The sequence below is a fragment of the Eurypyga helias genome, unplaced genomic scaffold, assembly GCF_000690775.1.
Source record: "Eurypyga helias isolate BGI_N326 unplaced genomic scaffold, ASM69077v1 scaffold1045, whole genome shotgun sequence".
In the NCBI taxonomy this organism is placed as follows: Eukaryota; Metazoa; Chordata; class Aves; order Eurypygiformes; family Eurypygidae; genus Eurypyga; species Eurypyga helias.
In genome coordinates this window covers 41,870-58,808 of record NW_010253166.1, presented here as the reverse complement: position 1 = coordinate 58,808, position 16,939 = coordinate 41,870, and the positions used below count along the sequence as shown (strand labels likewise).

The window sequence follows — 16,939 nt, the reverse complement described above, 5'->3', positions numbered from 1 at the left end:
TTTAAATTAGGATGATTAGATAAGAATGTATGAATAGGGAGGCAGATGGATGGGGACATTGGCCTTTTTTCTGTCATAATTTGAGTTTTTAAAAATAAAATATATTATGTTTTAACAGAATTGAGTTGTTCTCAACATTCGATCAAACAATGCAATTTTATTTTACATATAAAAATTGTGAAAACTTAATTTTGGCATCCACACACATTTCATCAGTGTAGTCACAGACTGGGCCACTTTAAACAGTTGTACAAGTGAGTCTGTACCCAAAGTAAATGTGAATTTGGGCCCATGGGAAGGAGTAAACAGGGCTGAATTGTTTCATGTGTAGAACTTTTAGCTGTATCCTATTCAATGAGATACAATCATTGCCATTAACATTTTTACAACCATCTTCATATAAATGTACTTACAAATAATTTTCCTAAATTTATTGTATTCTGAGATTACTTCTTCAAGACAGATGGAGAAGCTCCTTGTATTAGATGCTAAATACAGGAAATACAGCAGTAGTGTAAGTTAATATAATGATTTTTTAAATCGATCCCAGCAGTAAGTCAAGAAATTCTGTGTTTGTTTTCTGAACTAAGTCTAATTGATATTCTGTGAATTAAGCTTTTTTTAGTATTTAAAAAAAAAAAAAGTTAGGCCTCAACTGACAAGTGTATTTCAGAGCCACTACATTGAAAAATTTGTAGAATTTGCAATTTCTAAATCACAATAATGTAAAAATGTTTTCTGTTATTTGATAAATTTGAGTTTGTTAGTGAAACCATAAAGGTTTAATTAGGTCTTTGTGGTTTTGTCCTTTCTCTCTCCTCCTACCCACCCCAAGAGATTTATAGGGGCTTTTCATTGACATAATTAGCATGAATCTGTTTTATTGGGTTACATATATGCAGGAAGATATTTTTAACCAAAAGGAGCCAAAAACCATGATAGAAACAAATGGTGTCTGCAGGATATTGTTAGCAGGGGCACTAATTAAAATGCTCAAAAGGCAGAGAACACAAACACCTACAACCCAAAGTTCACAATTGCAGGGTGATTTTCAGTGGGTTCTTTGAAGACTCAGAAACATTGTTTGAATAGGATTTGTTGTGCTGAAGAGCTGATGTTTTCTCTTCTCTCCCAGGAGCCCCTGAGGCGCCAACCAATGTCTGTCTCATGGTAACAAGCAGTACATCACTCACTGTCACCTTCCAAGAACCCCCGAGTGTCAACTCAGCTGTGGTGACCAAGTATAAAGGTACTGGATTTAGACATCTTTCATTTACCTTAACAGTGTACAAAAATTTGAGGGCTAAGTGACAAAGGTATTTATCTACAAGACATTATTTTGCAGTGTTAGTAATGTTTGAATTTAATTGTTTTCCCAGTTAGTAGCTGTAGAAGTGGAATTCTCTTAAAAGATTCCCCAAAGACAAAATTTTTATTAAAAAAGAAAAAGAAATTAACCAAAAGCTTTCTCCATGAGTGCTTTGAAGAAGTTTGCTTGACTTACTGTGGTTAGGACATGGGCTCAATGACTGGGTTGAGATGAGCAGTTATAAAACACAAGCTAACTTTTGGTGCCTGTTGGCTCCTGAAACCATGTGTATCCTTATAAATGCCAAACCCACACCGCTATTCCTTAAAGGAATGCCTCTGGAAGCTGAAACTTTTGGCAGAGGCATCATACAGCCCAACTAATTAGCTATTCCAGGGCTGCCACATCATTCTTGGAAGAGCAATACATTTGGGGTGGCACCAGTTAGTTGCAAAGTGGAATGAATAGGAAAATGCTTCCATCTGAATAGCGCTGTTGAATAGAAATGGTTTCAAAACAGAATTTCTGTTCCACAGGAAATTCCAACATTAAAAAAAAAAGAAAAAAGTTTTACTGAAAATTAGAACAAAAATGAGAAATTTTAAAATTTCCTGTGTTAAGGAACTTCCAGGTTTTCTAAAATGTTTGGAACAGTTAAGTTCTTCATTGTTAAGTGCAGCAATCCAGTGGGAGCCAGAGTCCTTCCGCAGGTCAAGAGACTAAAAAGCACGGTTCTGGAGATCTGAGGCTGCCTTTGCCCAGCCCAGGGGAGTCAAGGAGTGGGGAGCCTGAAAGTCCCCTTAGTTATTTCCCACTGTGTCTCTCTTAATGTTTCCTGTTGTGTTTTTTATTTTGTATTAATAACTAAAAACTCATCTGAGAGGTACTTGAACCTTGGATTTCCACACACATAGGAAGAACCATAACGGCGGTATGCTGGGGCAGTCTAGTCCATGTTTTCATGTGTGGGTGTCACAGGGATGGCGTCAACAGGAGAGATTCAGAAAGCTCCAATCCCTCAGTGGTCCAATAGCTCATGGAGCTCTTCTGAAGGTGGGACATGCCAGTACACAGGCTCCGCTGGCATCAAGCGCAAGCACCTGAAGGACTGCAGGAGTTTATTTTGGAAAAGGCAGATTCTCTCTTTCTTTCCCCATACTGCTTCTGGTTAGAGATTCCAGTCATCACTGGCTATGCCCAGTAATAATTTTTTTTTTACAGTGTAAGAATAAAACCCCACCCCAACCTCCCAGACAGTACTGAAGCCATCAGAGTGGTTCCATTCCTGATAGCCTCAGTAGAAGGGTAAATTACTGTATCACACCTAGTCAGCTGTGCAGTGCTGCAGGAAGTGTGATTTTCAAAAACATCAAAGCCCTTTAGAAGCCTAAATCTAATTTTCAGCAATGGGCTGGGTTGCCAGGAAACTAAATTTCATTTAAGGGCTTCCTACTGCCTGATTTACTTGTGAAAACAATATTTGGGCTCCTAAAACACTTACGTTCTCTTGAAAATATCAGCCTGCTCCTTGTAATATGCGTATTTTAAACAACCCTGAAATATTGTCCACACTCTAATTGTAGTGATTGTTGGTATTTTCACAGCAAAGCAGATTCCCCAATAGAATTGATTTTTTAAAATAATTTCCTAAAGGTTGTAGTATTTTTCTCTGGTTTATTCAATTGAGTTGGGTCTCTGTTGCACCGTGCCAATTCTGCCCTCTGTTCAGTAAGCACAACATTCAGGGAAATGTAATCCAACCTGACCTCACTTTCTCATCAGCCTAGGTAGTACTGCCGCCGTATTTCAAATTACCCTCACTGGTGATCATTTTCTGCTTTATCAAGTTGACAGTTAGTTTTGCCAGAATTTTCTTTGTAAATCCTTTATCCCAGGAGACTCGCATATTTATGGTTAGATAAAAAGAAAGATCATTAATAGCTCCTTTTGGTGACTTTCGGGAATTAATTAAGCACTGGTGGTAGAATTGTTTATTACATTATGGAGTGAGATTCTTCATGCTAGTTTGAGGGGTCATAAAATGGACCTTTCAAATGATCACTTGCAAGAATGATTAGAACCAGCTAGCAATTACTAGCCCTGAAAGGAGAGCTTGATAACATTGAGAATCTTTTTAGTCAGATATATAAGCCTCCTATCCAGAAAACCATCTAAGCATTTTGCTAATTCTGGGACAAAAATAAGCTGTTAGTATTTTTCCCCTCAATACTTTACCGTTTCTTTTTCTAAGCAAATTAAAATTCAGGAGCATTTGCAGCAGTGTTTAGGGAATATCTGCTCATTAACAGAAGCTAATAATGTTCTTTTCTCCAGACCTGTGTTGTAGGGGATAAAACCAGACATCAGTTTAGTTTAGTTCCCCAAAAACATTGAGAAACTGCCAATTCCTTTTTTCTGTCATTTTTTTTTTTTTTTTAAGATATCTTTCCAAAGCTTTATTTGCCCAAATGTCATTTAGAAGCTGGGCTTGGAATATTATCTAGCTGTCTGCTATTTTCCTGTGTGTGATCTTTTCCCTTGTTAGCTGTACAACTTACAAATAATAATACAGGAGAATAATACTTTGCACTCACTCTCTAACCACTAAAACCATCTCACTTCATTAAGAGATTTAATTTTAACCACACACGGTGAATGGGTATTGACTTTGGTGTCCCAGCTGGATGGCAGTTCAGTGACTGCATTCTGTCGAGCCATTGCTTTAAGGAGCCAGAGTATTCTTTACTTCCTCTCCTGGATTGTTGTTTAATGTTGCAGGCACCATCCTAATGGCTCCCTTCAGTTTCCCTCCAGAGAAGGCTACAGCGTGGTGGTGGCTGACGTGAAATGATTCCTATGTATATTGTAACTTAGTAAAGTGTTGTGAGGCTGGAAGCAGACAGGCATGACATAAATCAATAATAACAGTAATAATCTGCTCCATGCTAGAGAAAGATTCAAAGCCAGAGACACCTCACCCCAGCCAGTTTTAGGAAGGATGTGAAGCATCACTGTAATATTGAGAAGAAAAACCCCTGCATTTGGCTAATCATGCCCTAAAGCTAAACTTCACATCCCATCATGGGAGTACTTAGGACCTGCTTTAGTTTTACATCTTTGAAAACACAATCAAGATGTTCCACACTAATATACAAAATAACTTCCACACTTCGAGGTGGACCTTCTAATGTAGCATGGGTGCACTTCTTACACTAATGCAACTGTCTGGATGCAAAAAATCCTGACAGCAACATACTCCAGACAGGCCCCACTTGACTCGTAGGAGCAATACCCATAGAGCCACGTAGCAAGGACTTGTAGGGCTTTTAAGAACTGTTCTTTCATTAGCTTTTCTAGGGTTCACAAGTTCCACACAACACACACACAAGAAGAAAGCAGGATTTTTAAAAGAACAAAATTATAAGTAATGGTAAGTAATTTTGTTGCACTTATTTTCTTTGCATTTATCCTTGATTATTCTTTTGCTTTGATGGTGAATAAGTACAGGTAAACCTCTTACTGCATTTTTTTTTTATCCATTTCCCATCAGAAGTAGTCACAATAATGCTGTGATCACCCAGTATAGGATAAGGAAGGAAAATGGACACAGCACCAATCAATACCTAATGGAAAGGATCACTAAGCAATGGAAAATCTCCGTTTATATTTTATTTACAATTTTTAAACAAATGTATATTCCCTTTTGGAGAAAAAATGAAACAGCTAGTATAACTGAAGTTAAGCTAATTTATTTAAGAGCCTGGAACTATTTATGTTTGAAGAGAGAGGAAGAGAGAAAAAAATCTGTGCCATGTTTGATGTCGTGAACAGAGCTGATCTCCTCTCTGTCGGGATGTAGCTGTGGACTTGGATGCCAAGTTATTTTCCAGATAGTGATGCTGACCTGTCTAGGTCATTTTAGCCCTTGTTACCTTTTTGTTTAGCTTATTATTTTAGCAGAATATTTCATGTTTGTCAGCACTGCCCAGCTGCATTCTAGGATTTCTGTTGGATGGAGAGAAGATTTTTTTGTTTTCTATGCCGGTGTAGCTCTTAAAAAAAAAACAACAGGTCGTCTTAGATCAGGAAAGAAGCAGCAATGTCTTGCTTAAATTATGTCTAAAAGTTGCTCCCTGCCTCCCTTCCTTCAAGGCAGTTTGTGGTTCATTTCAGATGTTTTTACATGAGAATAATTTAACTTGCCTGCAAATCGCTGGTTCAGTCCCAGCTAGATACGTACCTGCCAGAGTATGTTGCTATCACACGGTTGCATGAAATGGATGGGTTATAGGCAGGTACCTTTGTCCAGGAGAGGCTGGTGCAAGTTGGGGTTGTCTTTGGAAGTCTCAACTAAAGGATGAATGGAATGGCCTTTTCATTAAGGGTCACCACCTGAGATCATGGGTCAAGGAAGCCTGCCAGGTTGGGCCTGTATGATACGTGTTCTGTAGCCCAAAAAAACCATTTGTGTTGGAGAATCTCAGTTAACATCTCACTGTGTCAGTGGAAATTCCTCATTGAAAATTTCAGTGTGAAAAACCTCAAAGATTTTACAAAAACTATCTCCAAATTTTGTATAAATCCGCATATTTTACCCTCAGGGGTAATCCTTTCACAACCAAATAATCTTATCATTTTGCGTGGGCTTCTGCTTGTCTCTGTGAGCACATACAAACAGCATATAGCATATGTTTTGTGATTATGCACTTGAGTTGTCTATCAATAGTTGACTTGCCATGTTGGATTAAGTTTGGATTTGTTCCAAGCATGCTTCCCACAGTGACCCTTCTCGTATCGCACAGGCGTTTGGCTCCAGGCAGATTTGGTCAGTCAAATACGTAGAGCTTACACGAAGACCTAAGTACAAGTATATATAAATATACATGAAATCACTGGCTTTTTTCCCCACTTTGGTGGCAATTAACTGTCCACATAGCAGTGTCAGTGTAGAAAACAGCAAACCTGCTTGCTTGCTTTGATTTCTAGAAGAACCCTTGTTATGGAAATGAATGTTTGGAGAAGTGAATCTTAGGTATGAAAATGCGGTGTTTTTAATATTTATATCTGTTCATCTTTCTAAAGTAGGTGTTATGTCACTGCTTGATCTTGTTCCACTTTATAGTAGAATTAAGCAGCATTCTGCATTCATGTTGATGTTGAAACCCTTTTCACTTATTCAAAGTGTCTTTGTATATCTTGAAACTCATTCTTTTTTCCCCCAAACCAGTTCTTACTCCATAAAAAGGGAAGAGAATACATTTCTTTGTAAGACATTTTTTTGCTGAATAGGTGTGGTCTGATATTTTTTACAGTAGTTCATTTATGGCATTTTATTAGGTCTCCTGGGCACTTTATCTGCACATTACATTTTGGTAACTAACAGGACTGTGCAATTTGACTTCTGTTTTTATGCCTAGCAAGTACAGAAATGTACAAACATTAACACAAACCTTTATTTCTAGCTCTTCTCAATTGTCTGTACTATGTGTAGGACTTTAAGCAAAATTTAAGAATTTCTATTTTTTAAGTGCTATGTATTTAAACCCACCTTTGAACATGGATCACATACTAAATGATGGTATATTTCACTAATGTATTTGATCAGACACCAGTTACTCAATTCAATCATTCTTTCCTCCTGCCTTCTGTTTGATAAGGATTTTGAACAGCAGCTCAAGATGACAGGCTATGAGAAAACCCAGGATCTGGTTTTGTCTGTCTTTGGTGTCTAAGAAAAAGACATGATGGTAGCATGATGTTGCTGAATTTTAAGACATTGTTTTACCTCTTACACATGCTTTGACTGACTAAAATTAATAAGTATTCTTAAATTTATTTGCGTGTGGCTATCCATTACAGCTTCTATTTCATAGGTATTGCATAGAAGAGGTGAATTTCTTATAGGCAGTGGCAGGACTGGAATTCAGGACCTTCAGCTTCTGTCTTGAAGGAGGTTCCTGATTTAGCAGATCTTTTGATCCATAGTGTGCTGGTTTTGACTGGGATAGAGTTAATTTTCTTCACAGTAGCTGGTATGGGACTTGTCTGGATTTGTGCTGAAAACAGTGTTGGTAACACAGGGATGTTTTCGTTACTGCTGAGCAGTGCTTACACAGCATCAAGGTCTTTTCTGCCTCTCACCCCACCAGTGAGTGGGTGCGGGCGGACAAGGAGCTGGGAGGGGACACAGCCGGGACAGCTGACCCCAACTGACCAAAGGGATGTTCCGTACTATATGATGACAAGCTGGGGAAAGGAGGGGTAAGGGGGAAAGTTCAGAGTTACGGTGTTTGTAAGTAACTATTATGTGTGATGGAGCCCTGCTTTCCTGGGGATGGCTGAAGCCCTGCCTGCCCATGGAAAGTGGTGAATGAATTCCTTGTTTTGATTTGGTTGTGTGTGCAGCTTTTGCTTTTCGTATCAAACTGTCTTTATCTCAACCCAAAAGTTTTCTCACTTTTATTCTTCCGATTCCCTCTCCCACCCCCCTGTGAGGGGAGTGAGCAAATGGCTGTGTGGTGCTCAGTTTCCAGATGGGGTTAAACCATGACACAAAGATTTGGGAATGATTTCCCAGCAGAGACTTAAACACCAAATGTCTTCCAAGGGTTTGTGGAAAGTTTACCTGCTCACCGCTTTGTCTGAAGTCTTCTCTGGCCCATCATGGACTTTTCTGGTCCATTACAAGCATAAAGGCTCTAAAACATAGTCAGTTTTTTGGCTCTCCAACCAGAACCAGAACCTGATATAGTTCTAGTAATTATATCTGACCCCCAGAAGTCATAAATGAATGCAAATTTGGAATCAGGCCTTTGGATCGGCTTCAAGCCCTTACCCCATGTATTGAGCATAAATTGCAGGGTTTACTGTTTTCATGCATGAGTCCCCAGCGAGTTCACGCATGAACACCCAGTTTGTGCATGGGCACCCAAGCAATTCATGCATGAGCACCCCTTTAGTTTACTAATGAACACTCAGCTGGTTCACACATGAGCGCCCTATCAACTCATGTCTGAGCACCCAATGAGTTCACACATGAGCACCCACTTAGCTCACGCCCGAGTCCTGTGTTGGGCATATATGGTAGGTTTCAGTAGCCAGGGGACACAGGAGTGGGAGGAGGTCAGGAGATGCCAGGTGCTGGTCACAAGTGGCCCAGCTAGCTCTAAATGCGACGGCAAACCCCGTCACTGAGTGTAAGCCCATGCTGGAAGCAGGGAGAGCTAACAGTAGGGAAGGGGGAGGATAGGTGTTTGACTTAAGCTCACCCTGGGAAAGGCAGTGAAAAGGTGTTCACTTAAATATTTGTTTATGTTTTCTTTCTTCTCACTCTGAAGGAGTGATTGGAAGTTTGTGTTAATTGGCAATAAATTAAATTAAGTAAAAATTCCCCAAATAAAGCTTATCTTGCCTGCTGCACCTGGCTGCAGTGCTAGGGAAAGGGAAAAAGTCCTTCTTGTACTGGAATAGCTGACCTTATTACAAATGGTTAAAGAACTGTTAGCACTTAGAAAATGCCAATTAAATACTTGAGAGAAACCTGTCAATAATTTTTTTATTTTCTCTACATGAGAATTTTTTGACAATGCAATAAAGCTAATCTCTTATAAGTCATTTATATCACGTAGATTTGCTATAAGATGAACGAGTGAAACCATGATCAAGCAAAGATGTGTCTTCAGCACCAGCCTGCTGTCATAATGCTTCCCATAAACATCAAGACATAAAGTACAGTTGGCCTGGGTCAAAGGAACACCCAGAAACAGGGCCACAAGTTTGTTTAACATCATCAGTTAGTATTAGCAGGCACAAGAGGTAAAGGAGCCCACAGCGGTTTGGGAAGAAGCTTTACTGCAAATAAGCAATTTGATTATTTTAAAAATTCTCTGAAACAAGTATTACAAAGCTTTGTAGCCATGGAAGTTTCAAACGAAGATGTGCTCTCTAGGAATAATCTAGGAATGAGGCCCTTAAACCCACCCTTAGCTCTTTCACACTAAAACACAGCAGTGCTTTATTTACTTCATGTGAGCACAGCACTGTTTGTTTGCATCTTTTTCATTCCTCTTCAGCCTTACTGATGTTTCTACTGGCCCAGTACAAAGTTCCTTGAATAAGTTTACAGAAATAACTGAAATAATAGATAAGATCCAAAATAATGAGCACTATATTTAGAGCAGTTAGGAGCTCAGGTTTTAATTTAAGTAGTACCTAGAAATCCTAGTCCCAGGCCATGATTACATTGTTTTAACTTCAGTGTTTGCACAGTAATATGCTCAAGTCCCCTAGGCAGTGCAGTAAATCCCAGTTAGAGTCCCTAAACAAACAAACAACAGAAAAGTTCACCTGTCCCTTTTGTAAATGCTGTGGCTTGTACCACATTGTCCCTGTCTACGCTCTTACTGAGCAGAGTGCAACCAATTCCAGATGTTCCAAGCTAGTGTGCATTTATGGAGGGATTATAGCCTTCAGGCAAAAAAAGAAAACCCTGGGAACAAATACAAAGTCCTCAGTGCCAAACATTTGGTTTTTCCTAATAGAAGCACTATGCTGGTGTCTCTGTCTGTACTCCCTTGCCTTTCTCCTATCATTCTTTGGGGGATTTCCAAACATGAGAGAGTAACGAACAGAACCTGAACCCAAATCTGCAAAAAAATTGGGTTCCTTTCTTAATTCAGGCTGGAAAGAACAGTTCAAGGCAACTACGAGGAGCTGACCAAGTACTGCAAACAATGTTCTCCATCCGAGCTGGGGATGCTGTCTACACCAACAAACTGCTTTTCACTAGTGTTCAATTCTCTTCATTTGTGTTGTACTTCTAAATATTTGCTGAGGTACATTCATCCCGATTTTATTCACATGAATGGCAGTATTCAACATCCTTAGACGAAGCTGCTAAGGCATTATGAGTGTAAATTATTAAAATTATTTCATAAAGATCAGCAGGCAGAAAAGATGATGTGGTTTCTGGTGTTAGTGGTCTCTTTCAGTTTTGCATTTCAAAGGAAGCTATTGAACCTTGCAATTATTTATTTGGAGGCCCTTGGAAACACAAGCTAAGATCAGTGTCCTTCGGCCTAGGCCCTGGACACAGGGAGGAAGGGGAGTGAATCTTTGCTGCTTAAGTCTGAGTTAAATTCACAGAGGCACAATGCTTTGCCCAAGGTCACACAGCAAGTCAGCAGCAAATGCAAGAATAAACCCAAGAATCCCAGCTCAGTACACTATCCTGGAGACCCCATCAACTTAGCAACAGAACTCATGTCTCTCAATCTAATTAATCTGCTCAGCAATTCAGTGAGTAATTTCAGTGCAAGCAAGAACAAATGCCAAGAGAAGTGACAAATTCTACTGTGGCTTGGGATATTTACTTGACTCAGGCAGGAGAAGGCACTTTCCTGAATGAAGCTACAACAGTGTCTGGAGGTGTTTTGTGCCTTCACTTTGTCCTTTGTCTCTCTGTCAGTCTCTCTGATAAGCTGTTCAAGGCACGCTTAGTGTAACAGAAAGATAGCGAGTGGAAAAGAAACAGGTGAAAATAAACTTATCCCTTTATTTTAAAGTGCATGAATTGAGTATTAAAAAAAAAAAAAACTTGGCCACAAGTAGGTTACATAACTTAAGCCAGTCTAAAATTATGTGCCAGCAATTTACATGAGTTTTATGTAACTGTTTATACTGCTGTTTATTTAAAAATTACTACTTATCTTGGCGACCACAGCAACACATCGTGCATTTGCTAGCTCTGGAATACAGGGCACCTTCATTAAAACACATAGTCACCAATATATTAAACACACAAAAAACCCCTGCTCTGACATAACGTGAAGTGTCAGATGGAAAGCCGCAACAGCGAAGACATTCAGAGTTCACGACAAAGCAGGCCTTTGGGGTGTTCAGAGCAGGACTGGAACATGCTCCATCCTTAATTCACCCAACAGCTTTCAGGTCCTTTACAGCACAGTTGGTACAGTCTACAAGACCAGCTCTTGTTCCTGGGATCTTATAAAAGACCCTCTTCATCTTCAACTTTTTATACTTGAGCATTTTTATGCTCCACTTTCAAAGTGCTGAGGTTAGCTAGGCTTTTGTTCTTTCTTAAAGGCCCAAGTACTTGAGAGTTACACAAACAGTTGATGTTTTTTTGTTTAATAACAGAACAGTCTTTCCCAGCACGTTCTCTCACAAAGTAGGCAGAGATTTACCAAAATCTTCATGATGGGTTTCTCATGCACAAAGTCACACAATTTTTAGATTCAGGTTAATCACAAGGGTAAGACCGTGGATGTGTAGCTTTTTATTGGTAACAGAAAGAGCTACATATATCCTACATGGACAGAAAGTGTGAGCAACAATGGCCTAATGAATGTAATATAGGTCACAGGGGGTTGTCCCTTGTTGTTTTGGGGCCTGCCGAGTGAAGAAGATGCTCTACTTCTCCTTGCCTTCTTTTTCCCACTTATAAAATAGGGGCACTGGTATTCACATCCTTTTAGAGGTTTAAAGCCAATGAATGAGTATAGCAGAGTATTGTGTATTATTTTTAGACAACCATTATGGTAGGAAGCAGAAGTCTGACAATGTATAACAGGAGATATAAACTTAATAAGTGATAAATGACAAGTTAGTTTGCATTTTTTTAAAACTGCATCATGTAATCCTCTTCTCATTTGAATCGGTAAAATCATGGGGGGAAAAGATTTGTTAAAATGAACAGTAAGCAAAAAATTCCAAAATTTGCGATGAGTTTCTGTAGACAGATATCGTGAGTCAGAGAATGACATTCCATCAAAAATAACAAGGCTTCAGGGTAGCCTGCTGATATGTTTTCAGTAGTACTTCGAAGCAAGGGGGAAAAGAAGGCACTGTTCCAATACAGCTGTTCAAAAGATATTTATTTTTCAGTTATGGAAATTTTTATTGAAACTGCTGGGCAGGTTTTTTTTCCAAATGTGCGGTTTTTAAATATATATATTTGAGAATTGAATTTTGAGTAACTCTGATACACCATGTTCTTGGCTGAATGCCCTTTAAAAGGGGCTTCTCAATCATAACGATAACCATAGCCTGATCCACAAGCTCGTATCATCTTCCTATGTTTTCAGTTTCCTGCATCTCGGCCACCACAGGGAAAGCTAAAAAAATAAGTGCAAAATGCTGGCATTACCTGGCTGTCTGATGAAGAGCACAGCTGAGCCTCAGTCTAGCAGCAGTGAAGACTCAGCTGGGTGAGGGGATCAGGGTGGGGGGTACACAGCTCTCCTCAGAACCTCGTGAATGGATTCAGTCGCTCTCCCTAGCAGGCAGTTGTCCTTCAAGAGACTGGGAGAGCACAGTGTCACCCAGTTTATCCTTCTGGAAAACAGACATGTCTAAGTCTGCAGCATGTATATGTCTTCAATGATTTAATACAGTGGAGTCATAAACACAGAAACTCACGGTTTACAAGGGAAACTCTGACAGGCCATCACGCTCAGTGGCACATAGTAGCATTCCTGTACTTACACTGCAAACAAAACCCTACAACACAGCACCGTAACAGTCTCTACATTTTCATACTAATGTACAGAGACAGCTTCCACTAAAGGTGGCAGTAGCTAGGTATTTAAAAAAAACCCTAGAAAAATATACACTGAAAAAGTTCAAAGACAATAGACAAACCCTATATCCTTTTGATTGCAGCAAATACAAAAACGTTGCAGAACATGCTGTGTATTCACAAACTGCAGTCACAGAAAAGGAGCAATTAGGAGAGAAAGTGAAAAGGAGTGGTGCTACTGATACTTTGCTGGTTTAGAAAAATGTGTTGGCAATTAAATGTGGTATATGCTGAGCAAAAAATCTGTGCAGCCCTTTTCTTTTAACATGAAAATACCAGTATGACACAGCCAGAAGATGAAAATTCCACATGCTGAAATTAAAATACCTATATCCTCTTATCTATTCTAAATAATTTACTCCAATACTAATATATATGCATATAAAGCATCTATAAACTCTTCTGTGAATCTTAAAGGGAAAGCTTTGGGTTGAATTCTCTACTTTGGTGTAAATCCAGAAAATTGATGGGATTTTCCAATGTCTACAGTAGAATAATTTAAGAGATTCCTTTCACTATGTTTCTGATAGGTTTTCCTGGAAGTTTGAGTCTGAAGGTACAAGTTACTAAATCCCAGAGGTATGACTCCGGGATTAACCTTAACTCTGATCATGGTATATGTCATTACTAAAGTATAATTTAAGAAAAAGAGACTGTTTCCCTACCTGCAGCCATCAGTTCCCTACTTGAATATATTGTTTTTAAAAACTCATCCAGTAGTTTTTCGTGGTCTGTTTGATACTATTTTACATGCGTATTCATTTTTGCTAGTAACGAGGAAGTGTACCGACAGCAGGACTACTCATTTCGTAACCCCTTAAGCAGGAATATGAGCGTCTGTACAAGCTGATGGGCGCACTTTGGCAGAGGTACCCATAGTCATTTAGGCTGCAGGACAGGTTGGGAGGGATGTGTCAGCCCAGTGCCATTTAATTCACTTCAAAAGTTCATACAACTTAATAGGTCCTCGAGGAGGTCTGTAATTTCAGTGACCACAGCAGAATCAGGCTTGCACAAGGGAGCCAGAACCCACTGAAACCAATGAAGAGACTAGTCCGTGTCGGATCTAGTCCAAGGAGGATATTTCTATACACATCAGCCAAGGCTGGGTGATGAGAGTTTTGTGGTCCTGTGGAGCCAAAAGGACTCTGCCCACACCTACCTATGCAGATCCAATTGCAAAACAGTGGGTTTTGTTGGTTTGGATATATAAACTGCCACATGGCATTAGCAGGTCCAAATCCTCTACCTACTCCTTTCCACTGCTTCTCTTTCTTTAAAAGGAAATTGTTTAAATGAGTGCAAATGTTGACTGAATGTAATTTGTATTGCAGTGTATTTTTAAGCATTCTTTCCTGAAAAGCTTTTGAACAGTATTTTGCTTTTTTCCCCTCATACACAGAGACATAATTTAATAGTTGTGTGAAGTTTTGCTAAACACTGTTGTTAAATATGAATTCTATTATTCACACAAAATTGGAAACTGCTAGGAGAAAAGTTAACCTGTGAGTGATTCAAGTACTTTAATTTCTTTCCTTGGACTGGTATCTGATTTGATTTTCTCCTGATATTTGGGTTTTAGTGGAATGGAGCTCTTCAGAAGACTTTTCTCCTTTGGTTGGTGAAATAATCATGGATAATCTTCAGTCTTTGAGGTGCACCATCACGGGGCTCAGAACGGTAAGTGCCAATTGGCTCATTTAGATCTTGATGCCCCCTGCCACCCCAGCGATACAAAGACACTGGTAATTTGCATCCATGCCTGTCGGTAGTAACTGTAGAGTGCCTTTCGTCCAGCAACAAGTGCCCGTCATTAAGCATAATACGTCTGGTATCCATAATCCAAAAGTCACACAAGAATAGACAGCATGAACTGGTTTGTAAGTTGTCATGCTTAGGGGAGATCAGAAAAGGCTGGAATGAAAGCTGCTGTTTTCTAGATCACAGGATAATCTTAGTGCAGATCAAAGGCTCGTGAAAGATCTAGTCCTGACTGACGACCAATAGCTAATGTAGCAGTTCTTTCTCTTCTGCTTCTTCCAGGAACACACACGTTGATGGCAACCACTTTCATTTCTGTTATTTGTTTTTGTATAAATGTTTTACACTGATAAGTACTGGGTCAGCGATGGAGAAAACTGGTGAACATTCATATGGATTCTTAAGCAGAATAATTTTGACCATGTGTGTGAAAGACTTTTTCCTAGAGGCTGCTCAGGACCAGTGTGCAAGCAAATTTTGATTCACAGAACGCTTCATGAAAATAAAGCTTGCTCAAAATACAACTGTTTCCACTGGAAACATCATCAGTGGGGCCTGATCCAGCATCCATTGAGCTGAAGCCTTTCCAATAAATTCACTTCACACTGAATCAGTCCTACAAAGTTATAGCGGGGAGGGGTGTGTGACCCTTGGCCAGTGCCCCAAAACATGGGCTCTCAAAATGAGAGAATTAACTTTAAAGAGTAAGCAATGCCACAATATAAAACCCTCTGCATAGAATAGCAAGAATATTGGGTTTTTTCCAGCCTTTCATCTGAAAAAAATCTTTCATTTGAAGCACACTGTCATCTAGGGGGCTGTGCCACACTATGCATTGACTCTGTTTCTCATTTTCTAACAACAAAACAGAGCAGCTTCTACAGCTAAAGTCAAGCGAGCTTGCACAGTCACTTCCATAGGCACATGTTAAGAACAGTGCTTGCTGTGTGTTTGTCTATACTGTCCAAACTATAAACCATATTTAAATTAAAAGTTAGACTTCCAGAAGTACTGTCCCTCGGCCTAGATCTATGCATCAAAATCAGTGATAAAGGTCTGACTGATTTCAGTGGCAGCCAAACAAACCTTCTGCCATTGCTGTGCTGGTAGATGGACTGTTAAATACAACAGGAAAACAGGGAGTCCCTATTCCTGAAGTCAATTGTAAGAGTTCCCAGGATTTGGTTTTGGTAGAAGAGATTGCGGTTGGTCAGTTGGAAATGGTGTGTTCTGTTAACCCTCAGCAGATCACCTATCCTGTACTCCTTGTACTATGTTTCAGTCTGTCATGGTGCATCAGTTAATGCTGCTGAAAGCCGTTTCAGTTTTTCAAAGAAAACACCTTTGGGAGGGACTGCTTTCCAGTTATGACAGCCAAGAGTTTGAGTCAACTGATAGTTCTGACTTCAGTTGTTTCCATTTGCAGGGTCAGAGGTATTATGTCCATGTTTCAGCATACAACATGAGAGGATGGGGACCTCCACGCAAATCTACTCCTGCATATGCTTCTCCTTCAAGTAGGTTGAGCTTGTCTACCCTCCTAATTTGATTAGTGAAAAAGACAAATATTCTGGAGTTCAAGATTTAATTGCCGTGTCATCCAGGAGTGAAATAAATAAATAGAGGTCAACTCCTTTTCATCCCCCTAGAATAAGCAAAATAATTATATATGTATATTTATTTGTCTTATCTTTTATTCTTCTCCAGTCCTTTGACAGAACATTATCATCTAGGCACTAACACAATTTTTAATCTACTATAATCACATTGTATTGTTAGTTGCTTTTCCAGAGTTAGGGTTCACTGCCAAATGGGCTCAGTGTATTACAGCTTCCCTTGTATGGATTAATGCATTAAAGTGGGACTTCTCATTTCATTGCATTAGCGCTTGTTTTTATTAGGTTAATGTAACAATTTAATAACTTTGCATGCTAATGTGAGAAAACAAAGAAAGCTGTACCTGCTTTCAGTAGTGGTAATGGAGAAGGTTGAAGAAATGAGGCCCTTGTAGTGCTGTTGTCCCATTTTGCTTCAATTTTTCTCTTGTTTATCCCAGAATAAAACCAGAACTGGGCTAAAGAAATATTCTATTGGCGAACAAAAATGTGCTACAATTGTGGGACAAAATTCTACTCCTGGTTATGTGTATAACTCACTACTATGGAGCTGGTTTTGAGTACCTAGTGACATGCAATTACCTTGACTAGACCCAGGTATAACTACACAGGATTTGGCCCCACAAACCAAAAATTTACATCACCTGAGAAACA

General features: G+C 39.4%; 1 protein-coding gene across 1 annotated transcript in view; it reads left to right on the top strand.

Moving 5' to 3' along the window:
- The window catches only part of ANKFN1 (ankyrin-repeat and fibronectin type III domain containing 1), a 141,309-nt gene that overhangs the window by 103,035 nt on the left and 21,335 nt on the right, over nt 1-16,939 (top strand). The window contains 3 exon segments of the mRNA XM_010152557.1: nt 1,136-1,249; nt 14,491-14,588; nt 16,096-16,186. Coding sequence (XP_010150859.1) covers nt 1,136-1,249; nt 14,491-14,588; nt 16,096-16,186 — 303 coding nt within the window.